Source organism: Melospiza georgiana, chromosome 11 (assembly GCF_028018845.1).
Source record: "Melospiza georgiana isolate bMelGeo1 chromosome 11, bMelGeo1.pri, whole genome shotgun sequence".
Taxonomy (NCBI): domain Eukaryota; kingdom Metazoa; phylum Chordata; class Aves; order Passeriformes; family Passerellidae; genus Melospiza; species Melospiza georgiana.
In genome coordinates, this window is record NC_080440.1 from 16,457,380 (window position 1) to 16,477,830 (window position 20,451).

The 20,451-nt window shown below is 41.8% G+C and overlaps 1 protein-coding gene across 2 annotated transcripts in view; it reads left to right on the forward strand.

The window, feature by feature from the left end:
• MAPKAPK3 (MAPK activated protein kinase 3) overlaps positions 1–20,451 on the forward strand; it is a 46,500-nt gene that overhangs the window by 578 nt on the left and 25,471 nt on the right. For both annotated transcript variants that reach the window (XM_058032146.1, XM_058032147.1), the window contains exon 2: positions 265–632. In XM_058032146.1, coding sequence (XP_057888129.1) covers positions 390–632 — 243 coding nt within the window. In that variant the 5' untranslated portion in view covers positions 265–389. The remainder of the gene's footprint in view (positions 1–264; positions 633–20,451) is intronic.

Genomic DNA, 20,451 nt, shown 5'->3' on the forward strand with positions numbered 1-20,451 from the left:
ACCTTAGCTGTGATGTTAGTCCAAGACCCAGCAGTTACTCAGTAACTTTTTGTTGCAGTAGAAGCAGTGATTTATACCTGCAGCCTGAGAGCTGTGTGTACTGAACTGGGGTGACAGGTCTGTAAAGCTCAAGTGTGCTTTCCTGAGGTGACCCTTCACTTGTGTTCTCTCTGGCACCTGGTCATCTTGTTAAGAGAATAGCGGTCAGGTGGGACAATAGTTAGTTGATATCAATTACTAACATGTGTTTACATTTTTACTCAGGACTAAATGGCGAGCAAATGGACTGCCTGAAGCACTGGGTTTGATTGCTTTAGAGAACGGGCTCTGCTGAAGGTACCCGACAGATTCCTGTGGGGTATCTCTGTCATCCCAGAGTCTTCCCTGATATGGAACAAAGTGAAGGTGAACAGGAATCCCAGGCAGAAAGTCTCGTGGAGAGCAAGAGCAGTGTGGAGAGCAAGAGCAGCGTGAAATCCTTGCCTGGAGGAACAGCCCATGTCAAACTAGAGATAAAAAAACATGCAGTTACAGACGACTACAAACTCTCCAAACGTGTGCTAGGGTTAGGAATCAATGGCAAAGTACTGGAGTGTTTCAACAAGCAGACAGGCCAGAAATGTGCTTTGAAGGTATGTGTGTTTTGTCTTTTTTCCCTTATTTATGGTTTGGAGGCCAAAGTTCATTCCCTGTAAAAGCTACTCGTTCTGTGCTTACCTTTCTCAAAGAGTGATGTGTGAAGAATCTGAATATGTGGAAACATTTGCTATCACAACACTGGAGTCCCAGCTTGAGTCTTTTCCAGAATATTCTGTGTAGTTTCCAGAATAACGTTATCAGCTGTGAAATTCTTGTGTTCATATTTAAAAGACAAGAAAGCGGGGGAGAGAACCGTGTCTTGGTGTGTTCTGGGAGAAAACTTGTTAGATTTTGAATGAACATATTATGCAATACTCAACAAAGGAAACTATTTTGGATCTTGTGCAGTGAATAGGCCTAAGCTGTGAAATACTTAAATGTTCATTGATCTTCAGTCTTTCCTCTGTATGAAGATTTTTCTTAAGGAGAATTTCTAGTTGTTAATTTATATTCCTCCTTTATTTTTGTGATCAATTTACCAAAGGCTATTTCCTGGGAAAGCACTGATTACACCAGTATGGCAAGTGAGTTTAGTAGATATTTATGGTGGTAAGTACCACTTAAATAAATGGAGCAATAACCATTCATTAGAGAGCATAAAGCTTACTTGCCTTTTGTTCTGCAGCTTTTAAACTTGAAAATTTCCTTGGTGCTCTTAAACCACATTATTGGGAAAAAAGCAGCCTAAATGAGAACCAGGATGGTTCAGTACCAGAAGACTAAAAGCAGCTGAAATAATTGTCATGAGAATTATTGTGGGTGTTACAGATTCCTTGCTGGTGTTAATCTGGTGGGTCCAGGAGGCTCTCAGGTATCCTTCCTGTCCCTATTCACACTCCATGTCTGCTGGGAGCAGAGTGGATCTGCCAGAGGTCAGCTGGAGGCTCTACCAAAGCCTGAGGATGGTCTCTAGCAAACAGAACTTTGCATTGTGATAGAGAAGCCTGGAAACACCTGGCAGCTTTGGGTACTGGAAAAAAAATTAATAGAGGAGCTAGAAAAGCTTATAATACAATAATTTGCTGATTAATTCACGTGTTTCCAACACTCTGATGGAGTTTATCACACTCTTTTGTATTAGCTTCACATAGCTGACTGACAGAAGTTTATCATAGGGAAACTGGAGGTTTTGACAACAGACTGCAGGTCCTGGGGTTTGCACCTGCCATGGGGAGTGTCACATCTTTGTATCTCTGAGATGATCCATTAATCAGGTCCTTCTGCAGTGCTAGCAACATTAATTTCTAAACTTAGCATACTGTGATGAAGGATCATAGTTAATGCTGAAGCTGATCTGCTGTTTCTGAAGAGTTCAGTGGCTTTGTTGCTGGTTAGAGATCATTCACACTTCAAAGGGTTTGCAGTCATAAGGGCTGGAAGCATTTTAAAACAGAAGTTGCCTTTCCAGAGGGCAATCCAGTAGCAACAAGTATGTTCCAGAGCAAATTTTGTACCTCTGGAATGCAGTAGCAAACATATTCCAATGTATATTAGTATATTAGCATCTGAAACTATTTTTTTATTTTAGCCCTCAGAGTTGGGGAGAGAGAGAAGAGAATGGAAATTGCTGTGCCCTGATAGAATGTCTTCTGCTTGATGGGTTGGAGGAACCTATTGGTGGAGTCTCTAATACCTGTTTATGTTTAGCACTGATTGAGTGGGCTGATTTTTCAGAACTTTTAATATACATTAAGGACCAAAGTTCCACTTCTCCAGTCATTTCAGGTCAGCAGTAGCTGATGGATCACTGACCTTACCCTGTAAATGTGTTTGTCATCCTGTTTCCCATCCAGCTGTGCAATGTGTGCACTTTTCTTCTGAACAGGGCAGAAGCATGGCAGCAATATTAAGATGTTTATAAGTTCTCTAGGGAGTTTGAATGGCAGATAATAGTTTGCTGCTTGCATGTGTGCATTTCTCATCATTATGGGTTTAAGTGCTGAATAAAAAGTTAAACATGCAATTAAGTAAAACTGCCAGCAGCCCAGAGAGAATCCTCTGCTCTCTGCAAAGATGGTCTGGTGAGGAGATTATCCAACAAGGAGGGATAAAAACTCTGCTTGGTTAATTTGCAAGAATAGAAACATCTTTTCCCAGCCCTGAAGATATTTGCAAGGATGAAAATATTCATAGGAAGTTTTCCTTTGTTTCTTGTGAAACCTGAACTGGGCCACACAAGTCCCAAACCTGCTCCAGATGACAGTTCAGAGCAAATCATCCAGTCAAAGCAGTTATGTAAAAGGGACAAGAAGCTTAGGAAAAAATATTCAGAAACAGCTTCACAGCAGAATTCTCTGTGTAGGGACAACAGGGCCTTGCCACTGCTTGTTCTTCTCAGGTGTGATGGCAGGGTTATCATTCACTTACAGGAATAGAAAGTGAGACTGATGAAGCTGTTACAGAGCAAACCCAACTGGTATGACAGGTAAAGAGAAATGGAAAGACTGAGTTGCAAGTTGAACATGAAAAAAAAGGGATGCTGGATGGATTTTTTTCTGGAGGTTGCTTGCACATATCCATTGAGATTTATGTATATTTGTGGACAAATACTTCAGGCATGAGAGTGCTTGCTGTAACCTGCTCCTGGGAAAGGAAGAACATCACTCCTGCTGCTGAAGATAAAGTGTAATAGGCTGTTCTCCTTTACATCAAACTTGCCCATTAAAGCAGCTCCTGACTGGGCAGATCACACTGCTTTCTGCCTGCAGGTTTTCTTTTAAATGGGAACAGAGCAAGCACAGCCAGGGTCTGGATAGAAATTACTCAATGGAAGGAATTTTAGCAGGGGTACTCAAGAGGAAAGGGCTTGAACAGGCAAAAATATTCATTCCCAGAGCCATACATCAGTCAAGCACTCCATGCTGGAATTGGGAGGTCCCTGTTGTTGTTAATCCATATCTATAATTGGAACAGGTTAGAATTTCATTAATCATTTTGGAGTGGGAAAACACAAGACATCCTTTTGGAGATACTGCAGGGTTTTGGTTATTTTCCTAAAATACTGTGTGGCTTAGTTTACTCTGCTTGGCATTGTGATTTGCTGCCCAGTTTACAATGTGCTGTCAGCTTTGTTTCTGTTAAATTGAAATGCCACAGGCATTGCTGTCCTGCTCCAGAAAATCTCATCTGGTTTCTCACTTAGACACATAATGACATTTTGGCTGAGCAGCACTGTTTCCAAATAGTGAGAACATGAGGATTTAGAAAAGCAGAAGCATAAACAAAACTGCTGTGCAGGACTGTGGCCTTCTAGAAGGCAGCTATGCTTTGGTCTCTGCCTCCCTTACAAATAGAAAAGCTTCTCAGATCTCTTTCCATAGTTGGTCCAGAAATAGCTGTCAAGTGAAGTCTAGTCACTCTTCTATTTTTATCTCCTCTCTGCCAGCCTGCCCCCTTCTGTTCACTTTACCTTTTGAGGCTTTAGGGCAAGTTTAACCTCCACTTCCTTAACACTGACATCTGCCCCAGTGTTCTCTGCTGGTGTTTGCACTCCTCACTGTTTTTAGGGAGAGGAGGAAACCAAAATAGCTGCTTACCTGTGAGGATAAATGTGAACTCCTGGGACTTGCCTTCCATGAAAAAAAACCCCAACCTAAAGCTCCTTGTTCTTTCTTTCCTTCTCCCTCATTTCCTTTTTGGCACAAATTCCTGCTAAGTGGTGTCAAAATAATACTTCCATGTATTTGATGATCTCCTTTGTTTTGTGGAAGATGGTAGGAAGGGCTCAGAGCTGGAATTAAGAAATAATAAGAATAGAGAGAACAGAGAGGTAGGGAGCCTCCTGCAGGGTATTGGGGCTTCTCTGCACCTGTAGCTTCATGATTTTGGTGGATGTTTCAGGATATAAAAACAGTGTTAGACATCATTGCCATACTATTTATCTTCAGTAAAGAGGTGGTGCTTTTTTCCAGAAGAAAAGGAAGGACAGTTCAGGCACAGCCACAAAACAAAGACCCTTGGAATTTCAGGAAACTTTGGTTATGGGTGCATTGGCACTTTGGGGATGGGTAACTCCTGAGTAGCAGTGGTAAAATGCTTCCCCCTAAGCACTGGGGGGTGTGCTGCAGATCCTGTGTGCTGCAGATCCTCCAGCCACCCAGCACTTCCAGGCTCAGGGGGAGGGTGTATGAATGGACCTGCTACTTCATGGAATTGCTTAGGTTGGGAAAAAGCCTTAAAGATCAAGTGCAACCATTAACCCAGCACTTCCAAGCCCACCACTGAACCATGTCCCCAAGTACCACATCTACACACAGACCTTATCCTCTGGAATAAATAGTGAGATAAGGCATCCCCTGCCTCATGGAAAATGTGTTGTGCTGCTCTGTGCCAGCAGGAAAGTGACTATAACTTGCTGATTTGAAGACAAATAGGCATAGCCCAAATGTTAAATAAAGCAAAAAGCAAACACAAAATTGAACACCCTCCTTGCCTTTTAGGTTTGAAGAATATTTAGTGAATGATTGAAATAATTGTAGAGTAGGAGTCTCTGCTGCTATGCATAAGAGTGTTAGCACAACTTTCTTCTCAGAAGGAAATAAAACAGATAATGGAGAAAATTTTTTTTTAAAATAAGTCCTTCCCAAAATTATTCTTGGGACCTGCACATAGGACTATCTAGAGAATGTTGTTCTGCTTTCCATAGGTGAGTTGCTGTGGACAGACACAGGCATTCTGCCTCAGTTTGATTTAGTCTTGAGCTATGTTTCTGTCTCCCACTCAATTTTAATGTTTCTGATTACATTAAATAGTTCTGCAAAAGCTATTATTGGGATAGTCTGTTTCCAGTTAGTTTACCCTGGAGCTAGGTCATGATTGCTCACACACAGGAGCCTGTACAGTCCAAAGTATTTGTTTTGCAAATTACCTAAATAGCTGGTGCTTGTAAAATACCCTGCTTGCTGCCCGAAGTAAGATAATGACCAAGGAAAATAATGCAGCAGTGGAGAAAGCACTGCACACAGTGAAAGTGAAGGTTATTTTAGGCTGATGATTGCTTGTAGAATAGGAAATGTTACCAATCTTCTGAGATGCTGCAGATTGCATTTTTAGAAGAGAATTATGCCAGATTAGGAATGAACCATTTCAACATTTTTGGCATAAGGAAGAATAATGGTGTGCTAAGCTTAGAACTGTGATGACAGTTAGGGGAACCAAGTGTAACAGGCTTTATCCAGGGTGAAGCAGCCCTTCTGGAATGATTGTGTGTTTCTGGAGGCAATCAGCACTTCCTAGTCAAGTGTTCTGTAGTTCTCTCTTACCTACCATGTTCCCTGCAGAGGGTTTATCTCATGCTACAGTAAATCCAGTGTCAGTAACACAGCTTGGTCTGAGTAACAAAGTCTGGGGGCTGTGCTGTAGATCAAAGCTGGATACAGCATAGAATGAATAGGAGTTCAGAAGAGTTCCAGTGAAATGGCAGCCCTGTCTACACAGAGTGCCTAAAATATGGATAGCATCAGACTGGTCCTTGAATTTTATCCTTCAGTGCCAATCTTGGTGACTATTATGTAAATATGCATAAAATACCTAAAATAACTTCCAGTCGATTAAAAAGTGGGTCGTTTCTACTGCTACAAGAATTGTTTTTAAACCAGTGAGTCATTCAAGACCAGAGCCTTTGAGCACTTTGTACTTATTGGGGCCAGACTGGCACCTTTCAAAGTGTCAGTTGGACTAGTTAATTTTTAAAAAAACGAGGACTTATCCATTTACTTTGAAGATCTGATATTCTTGACTGGTCTGCTCTTTATTTGAAATATAGCAAATAATTAAAAAAAAAATGTGGGCTCAGTCTGAAATAATGGAACCATATGTAATAAATTTATTTTATTCAATGGCAATTAATTAAGCCTAAGAAGCAGAAACAGAAAGCCAAATGCTATAAACCATTAAGTCATCTTGAAAAAGCAGAACTACGTTGATGCTGCTTTGCACCTCTCTGTTCTCCCCCGGTCTCTCAGCAAGCCGGCACACGTTACAGCCTGACTTGCACGGCAGCAAAGCTGGGGAAGATCAAGGCGTGTTCCCCGCCTTGCCGGGTTCAAAGAGCCGATAAAGCTGCAGATAAGTGCCTGACTCAGCTGCGGGGAGGCTGCTGAAAGCACAGCACGTGTGTGCCTCGGTCAGACACCGCTCGGACTAGAGGGCTCCTCTCTGTCTGCCCCTCCTCGCTCTAGAGTATAAATCCTCTGTGCCATTTAACCGAAGGAAACCTCGCTGATTTGTGCTAGTGGGAGTCTCGTTGCAGGTAACTGGATTTTGCAAATCAGCTTAAGTGTAAAGGAGCAAGATGCACGAATTTTAAACTTAATTTGCAACACAAGTGTACTTCAGGTGTATTTACTTATGGTCATATCACGTAGAGAGATTCCCAGATTGGAAAAACCTGATAACATTTGGGAAGAATCAGCTCCACACCTGACTGTCAAGGCTCACACGCATCCCTTTCTCCTTAGTGTATTTTCCTCTGTCTGTGGTAGCACCCTGTGTTAAAAGTGGCCTGGCTTGAGAATGAATGGCTTCCTGTTGTCTTTTGTGCCAGTTCAGTTTCAGCAGAAAGCACAGTTTATGTCCCTGCTGTGATAAATTCATGGGAAGCACAGAGAAAGAAGGTGTCACTGTTATTGGGAGCAAGAGGCAATGCAAATTTGAGGGAGTGGATTAATATCTTGCCTATGAAGTGTTCTGTTCTAATGCCTTCACTGTATACAGTGATTAATTTTTTTCTTTTAAAAAATGATACAGTCTTTGATTTATTTACACCATCATGCAGCATTTTGCATCCCTAAATAGTTTTGCAGTTGATCTTTGCTGAACCCTGAAGAACTTCCCATTTCTCATACGACCTGAATTTGTTTCCCTGTTTTGCTTTTCCATGATAAATGTGTTTTTAGAACAGCAGACTTCAGGATGGTGTGTAATATTCTATTACCAACAGTACAGTTGTCTGCAGAGCTTTATGTGTTTTATGTCTTTTGGCCCTGCAGGGTTGCGTGCAGTCCGTGTGGCTCTTGCACTCTCCGAAGACACAGCGACACCGAGGGGAAGGGAAGGGAAGGGGCAGGGATGTGGCCGGTGCTGGAGCTGGGCAGCCCTGCTTAACTAATGGGAAACCGTGAGAACTCCTTTCCATCAGCAGCAGTGAAAGCTGCTGGTGTGGTCTGTGTGGATTAGGGTGTATGAACTGCAGGGATTGTGGTATTTTACACAGACTTCCTAAGCACTTAAGATGATTCAAAGCTCCGTAAATGAGATTAAGCTGTAACGCTGCAGCATTTTAATACCTCGGCAGTGAAGGGGAGAGGATTCTTGCTCAGCATGTAAATCATGAGTGGCCTCCCAGTTCCTGAATCTTTGTGATACCTGGCACTTTGCACTGGAGCTTTCATGGCCTGTATTAAGAAAAAAGTCAAATATTAGATTTGTACGAAAGTTAACTTTTCTTTCAGAGAAGTTTGCCTGCTGAATTTGTTTTAAAAACCCCCCAAACCCAAACAAATCACTCTGAGTGTGCCATCTTTATGAGTAATTTCAGATGATCTGGATAAGGAGCCAGTCTTTTTAAAGTTGCACTGTGCACAGATCTTAAGTCTTGCCAGTTCAAACTCTGGCTCCTGTCCATGGGCTTTTTCCCAGGATTTTTTTTCCTAAATACTCTCTTAAGGATGCTGGCATTCCAAGTAACAGGCCCTAAAGCAGCTCCTGGGATCTGAGTCAACAAAGGCTGAGGACAGATTTATTGAGACTGTTGTAAGGAGAGAAATCAGAGAAAAATTTGATTGTTTATGGGATTTTTGGATGGCATTTCTGAGATATATAAATGGTTTGGGAATGGCAGGGCGTGGAGCACTCGTGATCTCTGGCCAGGCCTGGCTTGTGCTGAGGTTTTGGCTGGGTGTTTTGCCCAGGTGTGAGTCAGCCTGGGCCTTGTGAAAGCCCTCAGTGCTGCTTTGTGCCAGCCTTGCCTTCTGTTGTACTGCGGGGTGGGGCTGGGTGGGGTTTTGTTTTCAAACGAGAGCAGTTTCAAACTGGGTAGGGAGCAGCTGCCTCACACACCTGTGTTCTGTGTTGGACTCCTGTGTACTCCGTAGCCCAGAATCTAACATATATTCAGGGATGAAATGTCCTTAAAATCCCTTTCCAGTGCCACAAGGCCTGACATTTGCCAGTGTCATCCTTGCTGTTGTTCGAACTCTGAGAAATACTCCCCTTTACTTGCTTAATTTTTAACCAAAATTGTATTTATTTTTCACGTAAAGGATTAATTTCTCTCAGGGCCTTGTTGCATTTTCCCACATGTTGCTTTGAGTCAATGTGGCTTTGTCAGAGGCAGTCTGGTTTCCACAGCAACGAGTTGTTAGCACCAAAGATGTCAGAGATCCGAGGCAGGGAGGGGAGGGCGCTGCATTTTCTGTGCCACCGTACCGGCCTTGCTGCAGCCACGCTACAGCACAACGTCCCCATTGTCTTGGTGAAGAGTAAAAGCCTTTCATTTTGTTCTGCTCTTCCCTTTCCAATCAATTTACAGTCAAAATTTGACATTTGGGAGGTAGATGGGGCTTGGTGGTTCCTTGATGCTTTGAAGCTTCCTGTTCTTTCAAGCCTCTGTTGTAAGGGCGCTGCTGTGTCCTCTGCTTTTTAAGGAGTTTTTCTATGAACAGAATAGAGCTTTTGCATCCATCCAAACCCTGTAGCAGTAAGTTTGTGATAAAGGGGAGCAGAGCACTATTCTTTCTGACCCATGTTCAATGTCTGTGTGTGAATGATAACGCAGAAAATTGTCAATCCTTTCACCTTGCCCAGTAATGTGAAACCTGCTCCAATTAAACCTGCTTGGTTGGGTTTTCCAAGGCACCCATTTCCTTAGGGTGGGAACTGAGCCTTGCTGCTATTGACCTGGGAATATTGCATTATTTAAAAGGAATTTCTAAAACACAGTTAACCTGTGAAATTCATTGCCCCAGGAGCTGAGAGGTTGTGATGCTGTGGAGATCTTGAAAGAAAACAGAGCTCCTCTGAGCATTTCAAATGTGAAGAAACCCCCTGTAGTTTTAATATACTGTACAAATTTAGCTGTGATCTCCCAGATCCAGTTGTTGCAACAGATAAACACAAAACTGTCAGGATAAATAATGAAACTTTGAGCTTCAGAAGGCATATTATTGTTTCTCTTGTGTTAAATGTGCTGCTGCTTCAGGGGTACAATATCCTCCTGTCTAAGGAGAGGGAAATGGAGCTGTGGCCTCAGCTCAGAGGCTGTGCCTCTGGGTATTGTCCATCCCTTGCACAATAATTTCATGTTAATGCTGTGTCTTCCTGGACAACTTGTACTTGTCCAAACTTGGGTGTAAACATAAAGTGAAATAGGTTTTTTGCAACAACTATTCATATTTAGATCCTTTTTCCCCCCTTCTTCTGAAGGGCAGGGAGGAAGGTGCTTTATGAGACTTGGCCTGTGGAAATAAAAACAGTGTAATGTTATTGAAAGTTCCTTTCAGGCATATTCTGCTTCTTATTTTCACATTTAATATGAATTAGGGTAAAACCCAACTGCTAAAGACAGTTCAAACCAGAAGCTGAAACTTCAGACATGGGTAGTTAATACTTTAAACTGGCTTAAATATATGATGAAATGATGCACCCCAATGCAGGTTTAAATTCAATTTTTGCATGTCTGCTATTGACTTTTAAAGGCTAAACTTTGTATCTGGAACTTGGAATAGAATTGAAAACTACTTTGGGAGCTGGTTGTATTCTTACTCTTTATTTCAGTTTCTTAGCAAGTATCTGGCTTTGCATCAGAGTTCATGGGATGTAAGTCATGCTTACAAAGGGCAAAATATCTGCACAGCAGTCTTGTGTACCGGAATTAGGTGGTTTTCCAGGTTTATCATGTTTAGTTGGGAGGGTTTAAAGTTGATTTTTTTTTTTTTTAATGTTTGAAAACCTACAAAGTAGCATCTCCAAAGAGTGCAGGGAAGCAGACTGCCAAAGTGAGAGTGGCACATGGGGGAAGGTCAATTAATTTAGAAACAGTCCCAGTTCTGGTGGGTTGGTATCAGGTAGAATTTCTCTCCAGTCTCTTAGCCCTGTAATAACTTTTTCCTGGTGCTGAGATGCTGTTGTTAAAGGCCTTGTGAAGGTGAAGGGAGTGTGAGGGTGACTTTCCTTTCCAGCTGGGTTTCAGAATCCCTGCTTGCCAGGGTGTCTCTGCTGTGACAGCTGTGACTGCCTGGCTTGGGCAGGCAGGTGTCTAACTCTGTGTCTGTTACTGTTGAGAAATGGGACAAGACACTCCAGATCTGCCAAACTGACCTCTTGCTGCACTCAGAGGAGCAGAAAACAGCAGTATACATTATTGATAAAACACTTCATACAAGAGCAATTAGTTCTGAGTCTTTCCCACCTCTCTGCTGTCTGAATCACTTGTGGAGGTGTGATGGAGGGTGGATGCTGTGTTGTGTGCACAAAAGCCAAGTTTCCCAGGGAAAATAAGGAAAAAGTTCTCACACGTGTTGGTTCAATGAAACATCCAACACAGCAGTAGTAATTTGTTGTTAAATGCTTCTTGCTGTTTGTGGCAGTCTTGGCAATGTGAGGTAAATACTGTGTAGGACTGCCTGGGTCTAAAACCAAAGCAGGATTGTTCCTCTGTCCTGCCAGAAGGGAGCAGCTTTGACAGGAGGGCAGTTCTGGAGGAGGAGAATGGCTCAGGCTGGAGCCTGGGCAGCCAGTGTGAGACAGAAAGCTCTGAGGGTAGTGTGGGAAAGCATCCATGATCCTGCTCAGTGTGGGGCTTCTCCTGTGTCATCTATCCCAAGCATCAAAGCTCCTGAGGAGATTGGTGTTCTGGTTTTGGTTATGTAAACCCTAAACTCAAGCACCTGAGGCCACTCAGGGTGCTGTGACTGTATTGAGTGCTCAACAACTGCTTTCTAACTCAGTCGTGCAAGTTCCTGATATTTATTTCTGCTTCTTGAGGATGCTGTGACTGGGCAGACCAAAAAGGAAATTTCTGTCTTTTAAACTTGATCTTCCATCTGCATTTGAGCAAGTTAACATAGGAATGGCTTGGTAGGGGGAGGTGTTGTTATTATCACCACTGGTCACCACCTTCTCATGTGCACAACACAGCACCTTCATCATCAAGGAGCATTGCTCTGTTTTATATTAAAAATTAATAACATGAATGTGTCCCATCATCCCATGTTTCCTGCTGTGCAGGGGATTACCAGGAGACTGCTGCTTGTCATTCCCCCTTTATGTGCACAAGAGCATTAAATGCTCTTTGCCTGAGATTAACACTGTTAATATATTATAGTATAAATGTTCTGGGTTGTGTTGCTTCTTATTGCCAAGGGCTCCTCTCCTTCTCTGAAGACCAGGATCCTTTAAAGCTCCCAAGTCTACCAGGTTTGGGTGTTTTTGCAAAAGGGCTCACCAGGACAGAACTCCCTCAGTTTCAACTTTTTAACTTGAAACCATTCATAGGAGGAACTTTTCTAATGCAGTGACCCTACTGAGAAATTAGGCTGCATTGAGGTGTCTGTTCAAGGCTTCAAATGCTACTTAAACTTTAATTAAAAAATAAATTAACTGTAATAAGATAATTTACACTTTCATACCACGTTTAATCTAAATCTGCAAGTTACTCATTGGAATACCTTCTACCTGTGGACTGTAGCAATCTTTAGATTCCTGTGCACATATTTTTGCATGATAATACAGAATTCTTGACTGGTGCTTTGTATCTGCACAGAGCAGTCATGTCCCTTGTGGGGGTTTTCTAATTTTCTGTTTGCTTTTAGCAAATGGGTTCATTCCATTTATGAAGCACCTTCCTCAGCACACAAATGGATCCCTGTGCACCTTGGGAGCTGTCAGGGTGTGTTGGTCACTGAGACACCAGGAGCAGTGATCTCTCCCACTTTGGTGGGACTGCTGGCCAGTAATGGTCCAGAGCTGACTGCCTGTTTGCTAAGGAGTATCTCTAGGGAGCCCAAAATCAGAATTCCTGGGAACTCTGACATCCTCCCCTTTGTTTGGGAGAGCTTCATCTGCAAATACTCCTGGGTTTGTGCTTTCATTCAGTTTATTCCATGCTTTTTAACTTTTTCTTCTGTGTAATCAGAGCAGAAGTTGATTCCCTTCTCTTCCACCCCCACCTTTTTCTGCTATTCATTCTCTGGAAGGATTACAGTTTAACTACTAAATGTCAGTAAATGTCAACTTTGCTTCCACCCCAAAACTTCAGAATTTTTATTAAAAATTATATGAGGGGAAAGTAATCTGTGAGACATCACTCTATACATTTTTCCTAAGTTCATTTAGCAGTCAATAAATAGAAATTATAGTTTTCAAGTATGATTAAATTTGCTGTTGATTTTTTTTCCAAACTACTAAATTTGGTGTTTTCAATACATAACTTTTTTAAATAACGCACCAAAAAAGAGAAAAAGTAAAATTGCTTTAAAAATAAAACCAGAATTTGCACTTGAACTTTTTCTGAGGCAAGATAGAACTGTATTATCTCTACCTTTTCTTTGCAGTTGATATGTTCCCCATTCAGTGAGGCTTTTCTCTCTAATTTTATTTTATTTTTACTGGTTATATAGAAACATAAGCGCTGGTATATTATTTGCATGTTTCTTATTTTCTGAAATCATGGACCTTGTTAGCTCAAAATAAAATACATTGGTTTGCCCTTTTTTCCTTGTTGTATATATCATTGTGTAAGAACATGAGAGCCAAAATTTGTATTATTTAGAGAAAATGGAACAAATAATCATTAATTACTGGGAACTGTAGCCCACTAGAGGCTTGTTAGTAACTGCCTCTATACCAGTAACTGCCTGTTGTATATTGTAGTAATATACAACAAACCCTAACTTGTAGGATGAGTAACTAAACCAGAAATGTTAGATGCCTTTCTGCCTTTTTCCTGAAAAGCCTATTGGAGTTTGCCTTGGATTGGGAGTTCAGTTCTGAAGCTCTATTTGTTTGCTCACTGACTGTGAAAGTGGAAGTGAGGAAGGATTTTGGGGAATACTCAGGCTCCTGTACAATGTGTAAATCAAGGCTGTAGGAGAGGGGAGTCCCAGAGCAGATGGTGCTGCTGCCATTCCCTGGAACTGTGCTGCCTTTGTGCCTCTGACCCTCCCAGGTTCTTCCATTTAACTCTGTCCCCATGAGATCTCTGTTCCACCTTCAACATTTACATCTTCCTGTCTATCCACACAGGATTATATTTTTACATCTTGGAATTTGCCAGAAATGAGGTTAGAAAAATTAGGATATATGAGGCTCTTATTCAGCAGAATATGCCAAAGTTTACCTGGTTATTTTGTTCAAGGGCTCCCATGGAAGACTTGCAGGAGCTATGAGGCATGTTTGATATTTCTGCTGGTTGGCCAGAGGACATTTTCCATGCAGTTGTTGCTTTTCCATGCAGTGCTAGAAGGCTGGGGCAGCAGTGGGGAATTCCCTGGGCTGTTTCCCTCCAGGCTGGGCTGTGGGTTGTGCTGCTCTGCACAGTGGCTGCAGAATTGGTCAAACAGTCTGACTTCTTTAGTTTGATTGCATTTATTTAAAATTCTCTTCTTAAAATATAATGTATTATTCATTGCCCCACAAGTCAGGAAATATGAAATAAGTATCTTCTAATTTCAGCTGTTTTAATGATAGCTTGAAATGGGAGAAAAAGAGGCAGCAAATTACTTACCCATAGACTTTGTAAGATAAAAAAATATGGTACACAATGGATCTGGTATAGCCCAGTAGAACTGAGGAAAATAAAACCAGCTAATAAGTATAGTGGGGTTGAAAGACATGGAGATAATGACCCTTACTGAGAGAAGAGAACAATCAGATAAATGAGTTTAAGAATTATTGATTTTATTATTTCAGTTAAAACAAAATCAGAGTGGTAGAAAATTACCTATTTTTAAAGGCAGTGTAGTGGCACAATTTTGTGTAATATAAGCTGAAATGAAGATAATTCCTAGTTTTGATTATTGGATCAATCAGGCTTTAATAAAGGTATCAAGTCTTTTATTCAAGTCTTTGATTCTTTACTATACCAGAAAAATTAGGCTGTATTTGAGCAAAGCAAATGAACAAGTTGCAGTAAAAGATGCTGAGAGTTGTGTTAAGCAATTGATTCCTCTGCTTTTGTAAATGATTTTCAAGCAGAAGTATGAGGTACAGATTAATAACAATAAAGTCATCAATACAATGCTACAAAATCAAAACAAAGTGGAAGACATGTTCTTCTCCAGAAGATGTGAGAAATAGGCAGAAGTAAAATATTAAGCCTAATGCATGCAGATACTTGAGTTTATCCCTGCTGGGGATTAATTAATGACAGCACAGCAGCATTAAAGAAGTTAAAGAACTTTCTGTGGAGACCCTAGGTTATATTTGGTGCATCAGGGTTGATCTGATTCCCTATAATAGTGCTGGAACCACTTAATGTGTGGATGGAGCTGCCTTTGCAGCCTGCAAATCTCAGCATCAAGTGGCAGATACTGCCTATCAAGGAAACATCAAGCATCTGAATTGTTCCAAAGCTGATCCTTGTGGATAAGGGGTGTTTGAAGGGAGAGCAGTGATGAAAGCTGAATAGATGTGGTTTGAAGACAGCATCAGGAAAAGGCATCTCAAAATGCTGATTACTTTCCTGATGTAATTAGCCTCTAGGGCAGTATCAGGGTTCATTGTGGAAAGAAACAAAAATAACCACCAAAGTCATTGTCCTTGCTCAGGCAAAATATCTGTAACTTGAGAGAGTGGTTTATCTTGGTGAAGACATCAGATCTGTGACTAATGTGATAAACCTCATGTAAAAAGAAAAAAAAAAGAGATGTCAGGAAAAATGATGCTGTGGTGAGGTCAGTGCTCTGAGTTCTCCTTGCAGGGAACTCCACTGTGCCTCTGCAAAGAGGCTGAATTGGGCTGGACCAAGAACTTGGTGGGGTTGCCTTGCTCTGCGTGGCCTCACACATCTTGGAGTTGTCTGGGGCAGAATTTTTTCAACCTTTTCCAGTAATAAGACTAGAGGGAAAAGTTGTTTTGACTACATAAAATACAGATTTAGTGTCAGTACTTTGCCGGTTACTTGGATTTGAGGTTTATTGAGGGGTGAATTTTGTTCTGGGTGTGTCTTACCCTGTCACCCTTAAAATCATCCCAAGTTCAGCCAAGTTTTAAATCTGTAATGATCAGTTTGCTCTCACATACACAAAGCTCCCTCATAAATATCATTTTTGTGTTGGTAAATGGAGCATTCAGATGTAGGAGATGTCAGGATCTATGCTGTGTTTGTACTTCTGACTATCCTGCACTCTGTATTTTCTATCCCACTTAAGGATTTTTCAGTGCACAGACAAAAATATTGGAGTGGTAAATGATTGATTTCAATAGCTGGTTTCATTGTCCTTGTTCAGTGTATGGATTTCTCTATTTCAGGTTAGCTTAGACCTGCTCTGAAAGCAGGGTTTGGGGTTTTGTTCACTTCCTCCTGGTTGTGCTTTGAGGTGTTTTCACTCTAATGCCTGGATCAGTGTTATTTTCACAACACGGGTTTAAGATGAGTTTGCATTGTCTCTACTTTGTGTGTGTGGAGCAGGTGAAGAGGTTAAACTTGTAAAATTCCCCCAAATTTTGTGAGCTGCCTATGAAATATCTCAGATGAGGGTAGTTTGGTTTGAGTTCCCCCACAGCTACAGATTGCTCTTGGACTCAATGGAGCTTTTCAGACCCAAGCTGTGCCCAGGCCCTGGGAAATGAGGAGCAGGCAATTACAGAGTACCTGTGGGGCTCAGCTGACTTCTTGAGCATTGCAGGAGACTTCAGCAAGAGGAGAAACCTCAGAGTAGCATTCAGCTGTGGTTAAACCACAAGATTCCTTTCTTATGCTGCACTTTGCAGTGTTTGTGTGGAATGCAGAGGAGATGGGAGGGGCAGTTCCTGTCCCTGCATCCCTGCCTGGCTTCAGGCTGTGCTCTGGTGTAAGGATGAAGTTAAAGGGGGGGAATAGTGTGTAATAATATTGTGTTTAACACATACAAAGGGAGCAATATTCAGGTTACTCACCTGAATTAAGTACCTTGAGATTAAGCACCTTAATAATGAAGTTCACTAATGTTATAAAGGCCATTTGAATCATAAAATATGTATTTTGCTTTTGGTAATTATCACAAAGACCTGTTCTTAGCAAGCAGAAGATAGACAAATGGTTCTTTTTTCTTTCTGCAACATTTTATTTATTATGTATTTATTGAAAGGGTATTAAATGGTTCAGAGAAAACAATTTAGAGAAACAGCAGAACGGATGGAATTGCTCAGTTCTGCTGTGTGCACAGAATTTATATTATTAGGATTTATTATAGTTTCTGTCATCTCTGTTGAAGATTGCCAAATAATTTATGCCAAAGCACCCCACTGCAGTAAAACGTGAGAAAGTGACATCCAAAGACAGGTTTTGTCCCAAAAGAAGTCTGTGACCCAGAAAAGGATCTGAGATTCCTGGCTCCAGTCTCTTCATGGCAAGAGCTTGGGCTCTTGACCAAGCCAGAGCAGTCCATGGGTTGCTTGTATGTAGTAAATACATTATTCTGTCAGAAAATCCATGGTGAAATCTTCCAGGCAGTTCCAGGCCATGAGCTGCTTGGGGTCAGTGCCACATGCAGAGAGTTTCACACCACAGCTTCAAGGAACACTGCTCAGGAGTCCAGTGGTGCTCAGTTTATTGCTGATGCTGCCATCAGTCCCTTCCAATAAACCCTCCCTGCTCTTCCTTTGTTCCTCTGAAGCCTTTCCAGTGAAAGCTGCACCCTGGGCCTCATCTGCTTTACTGCTAATTGATTTATTTTTTAGTCAGGAACATGCAAAGATGATGACTCAGTTTTTACTTCTTCAGTTTTCTTTACAGAAGTTACCACATTTGCCTAAACTGGATCAGAACTTCAGGGTTTTGACTTGCTAAAGCTGCTTTTACAGGTGCCTCTGTGTGTGCAGTGGTCACAAGACAGACTGCAAATGGCCCTGGTGGGAAAATACACTGGATTTTCCTTTCCAGTTTTTATTGGCCTGCCATTAACAGCTCAGCTGTGTAAAAGAATATCAATGTATCTGAAAAGTTTAATAATTTCTGGGGTTCTGGAACTGGGAGCCCTGTGTGCCCTGAGCAATGCAAAGGATCCTTTTGGGGGTATTGCAGGAGGGAGGGAAGGCTCCAGAGAACAGAGGGAGGGAAGATGAGGATTGGGGATGTGATGCCTGCTCTCTTCCATGTCTTGAAGTGAATTCTGTTCACTGTGAATTCTATACTAACTTCACCCAAATAATAAAGACTTGGAAACAAGATGGCTGAGCTAAAGGCACAATAAATAATAAATCCCCACTGAACACAAGTGATTATTGATGATAAGAAAATCTATGGTGACAGCATTAACAGGAGATGGGAAAGATAAGGTGAGGAATGTGACTATTGACTGTGTGCCCTGGATTTTAGGACAGGCAAGAACAAATGTGTTTTGGAAGGTTTGCATAGTCAAAGGAGATAATGTTATCATATGTGGCCTCGATGAAATCTGCACTGAGAAATATTGCAAGAATGTGCAACACTATAGGCTATTTATAAATCTGTAATATTTACATTTGATGGTATCTCTGCAGAATGCAACCTTTAAATTTCACCTTTCAAGTGCCAGAGAGCACTGGGATTTAAATATATTTCTGGCTTTTTCTTCTGCCAGGTATCTGTTTGGCTTTGTACCTCTTGCAAGGTATGTAAGACAACTGTGTGGTTGTATCCAGGAGAGCAAAGTTATTGCACACATTGCAAAACAGCCAGGAATTCAAGGCCAAGGCCTGCAGAGTTGAACAGAGCTCAAAGGTGGGGAGAACTTATTTACAAGCTTCCAAAGACATGGGCACAGTGCAGCTTTAAAAGTTGCAGCCAGACCTCTTTTGGGCAGAGCAAGAGGTAGGGTTGTGGTAAATCTAAAATTTCAAGTTTCCAAATAGGTCTAAAGGAGCATGGCAGGCTCTGTGGCTCACTTCACTTGATTCACATTCTAGGATTGGTTTCTGTTCCATTTTTAGTTCCTCTAAATAATTGCTTAATTTGAATATGAAACTTTATTTTTTTATAACATTAATTTTTGGTTTTTGGGTTTGGTGCTATTCTGGGGTAGCCAGAATTTGGGTTGTGAAAAAGAAGCACTTAGTCATTTGAGTTAAGCATCCAGACTTCAGCCCTGCTCCTGCAGCCAAACCTTATTCCATCTTTCTCAACAGCAAGATAATTTTTCTTTCTGATTCAGAGGCTGAATCACCCTTTATTAGAAATTGCCTGGGTAAGCATGTTACAGAGTTATGAAGAGGCTTCACTTTCACATTCCAAATCCCAAGTTCTTGTGGTCTTTTCACAGAAGGTTCCCTGAGATACGTGAGTGAAGCAGATATTTCTGCAAGAGTCCTTTGGGAAATAGCAGCAGTGTTTTCCCAGCAGTTCTTGCTGTGGCAGTGTGTAATCTAGAAAATAACTGCAGCTCTGGCCTGGCACCCCCTGAGAGTCCTGGTGCAGCTCTCTGCTGCTGCCACTCTGGTGAAACTTTCCTTAGGGGTGTCTTCCTTCTACAGGCTCCCTTCTGAATCCCCCTCCCCTGTAATGAATCCATGTATCCCCGAGGAGGTTTTCTGGTTAAGCTCACCTTTTCTTTTGTTCTGTGACAATTGCTTTTGGAAATACCTCCCTTAAAACTGAGCAGAAAAATGGTACTGTGATTTATGAAAACTTTATCAAATACAAGAATTTGTATCCTCTGCACTAAGAAGCACCCAGGAACTTGTAAAACTCCTCACAAGAAGTGAGAATAGCCATGCCCTTCCCAAAATAGGCATTGGTTCCCCCTCAGCTGGGCTCTGAGGAATTCAGGGCTGTGTCCCTCTTTTGCCAGCTTGTGTTTCAGGTGTGGAGACTGGGAGGCACTGCACACTGTGGGCATGCAAAGAGCTCTCTGGAAGAGATGGAAGGACTCAGGTACTGAAGTGGAACACCCTCATCTAATTCAGGCAGAGCAAGGCTATGGAAGGAGATTTCTGCAGCCAGACTTAATAGGAATTTGTGCATTATCTGATCTGGAAATCCAGGGTCTCTTGGTGGTTCTGTTCAGGACCTATGAATGCTTTTCTACCAATCTGCTGAATATTTTCATGTGGAAACTTCTAGTTTTGACTAAAATAGTTCTAATCTTGCAGTTGGAAATACAGATAGTGGTAATTATGAATTCTGGCAGAGTACCCCCCCCCCCCCCCCGCCATGTTCAAAATATCACAGCCTCAGTTTGGAATAGTCATTTCTAAGAAGAAACTGAGCCTTCAGAACTTGAGTTTTAATGCAGTGAGGTTTGAAAAATGTCTCCAGCTCCTGCAATAGTTGCTATCATCATTTAGTATTAAGGAGTGTTTGAAAGGAACCGGGTTTGATGACCTGGCTGGGCTCGCCCTGCAGAGCTGTGTGATGAGAACAATGTGTCACTGTCTTCCTGTTCTCTCTCCAGACCTTCAGGGGTTCTCCTCCCTCAGCCAGAGCAGAGCCCTGGGGGTGGAGAAGCCTGTGGGGGCAGGGACACTGGGATGCTCCTTGGGGGTCTCCTGCTGGTTGTGAGCAGCCCTTGTCACTCCCATTAGAGACTAATGGGGGCAGGAGGGGCTAACATCTGTCTAAATTTACAAACAAATGACCCTTCCCTTGGTTATGAAATTATGAAGATGGATCAAGAGATGGTTTCTAAAGGTTTTCAA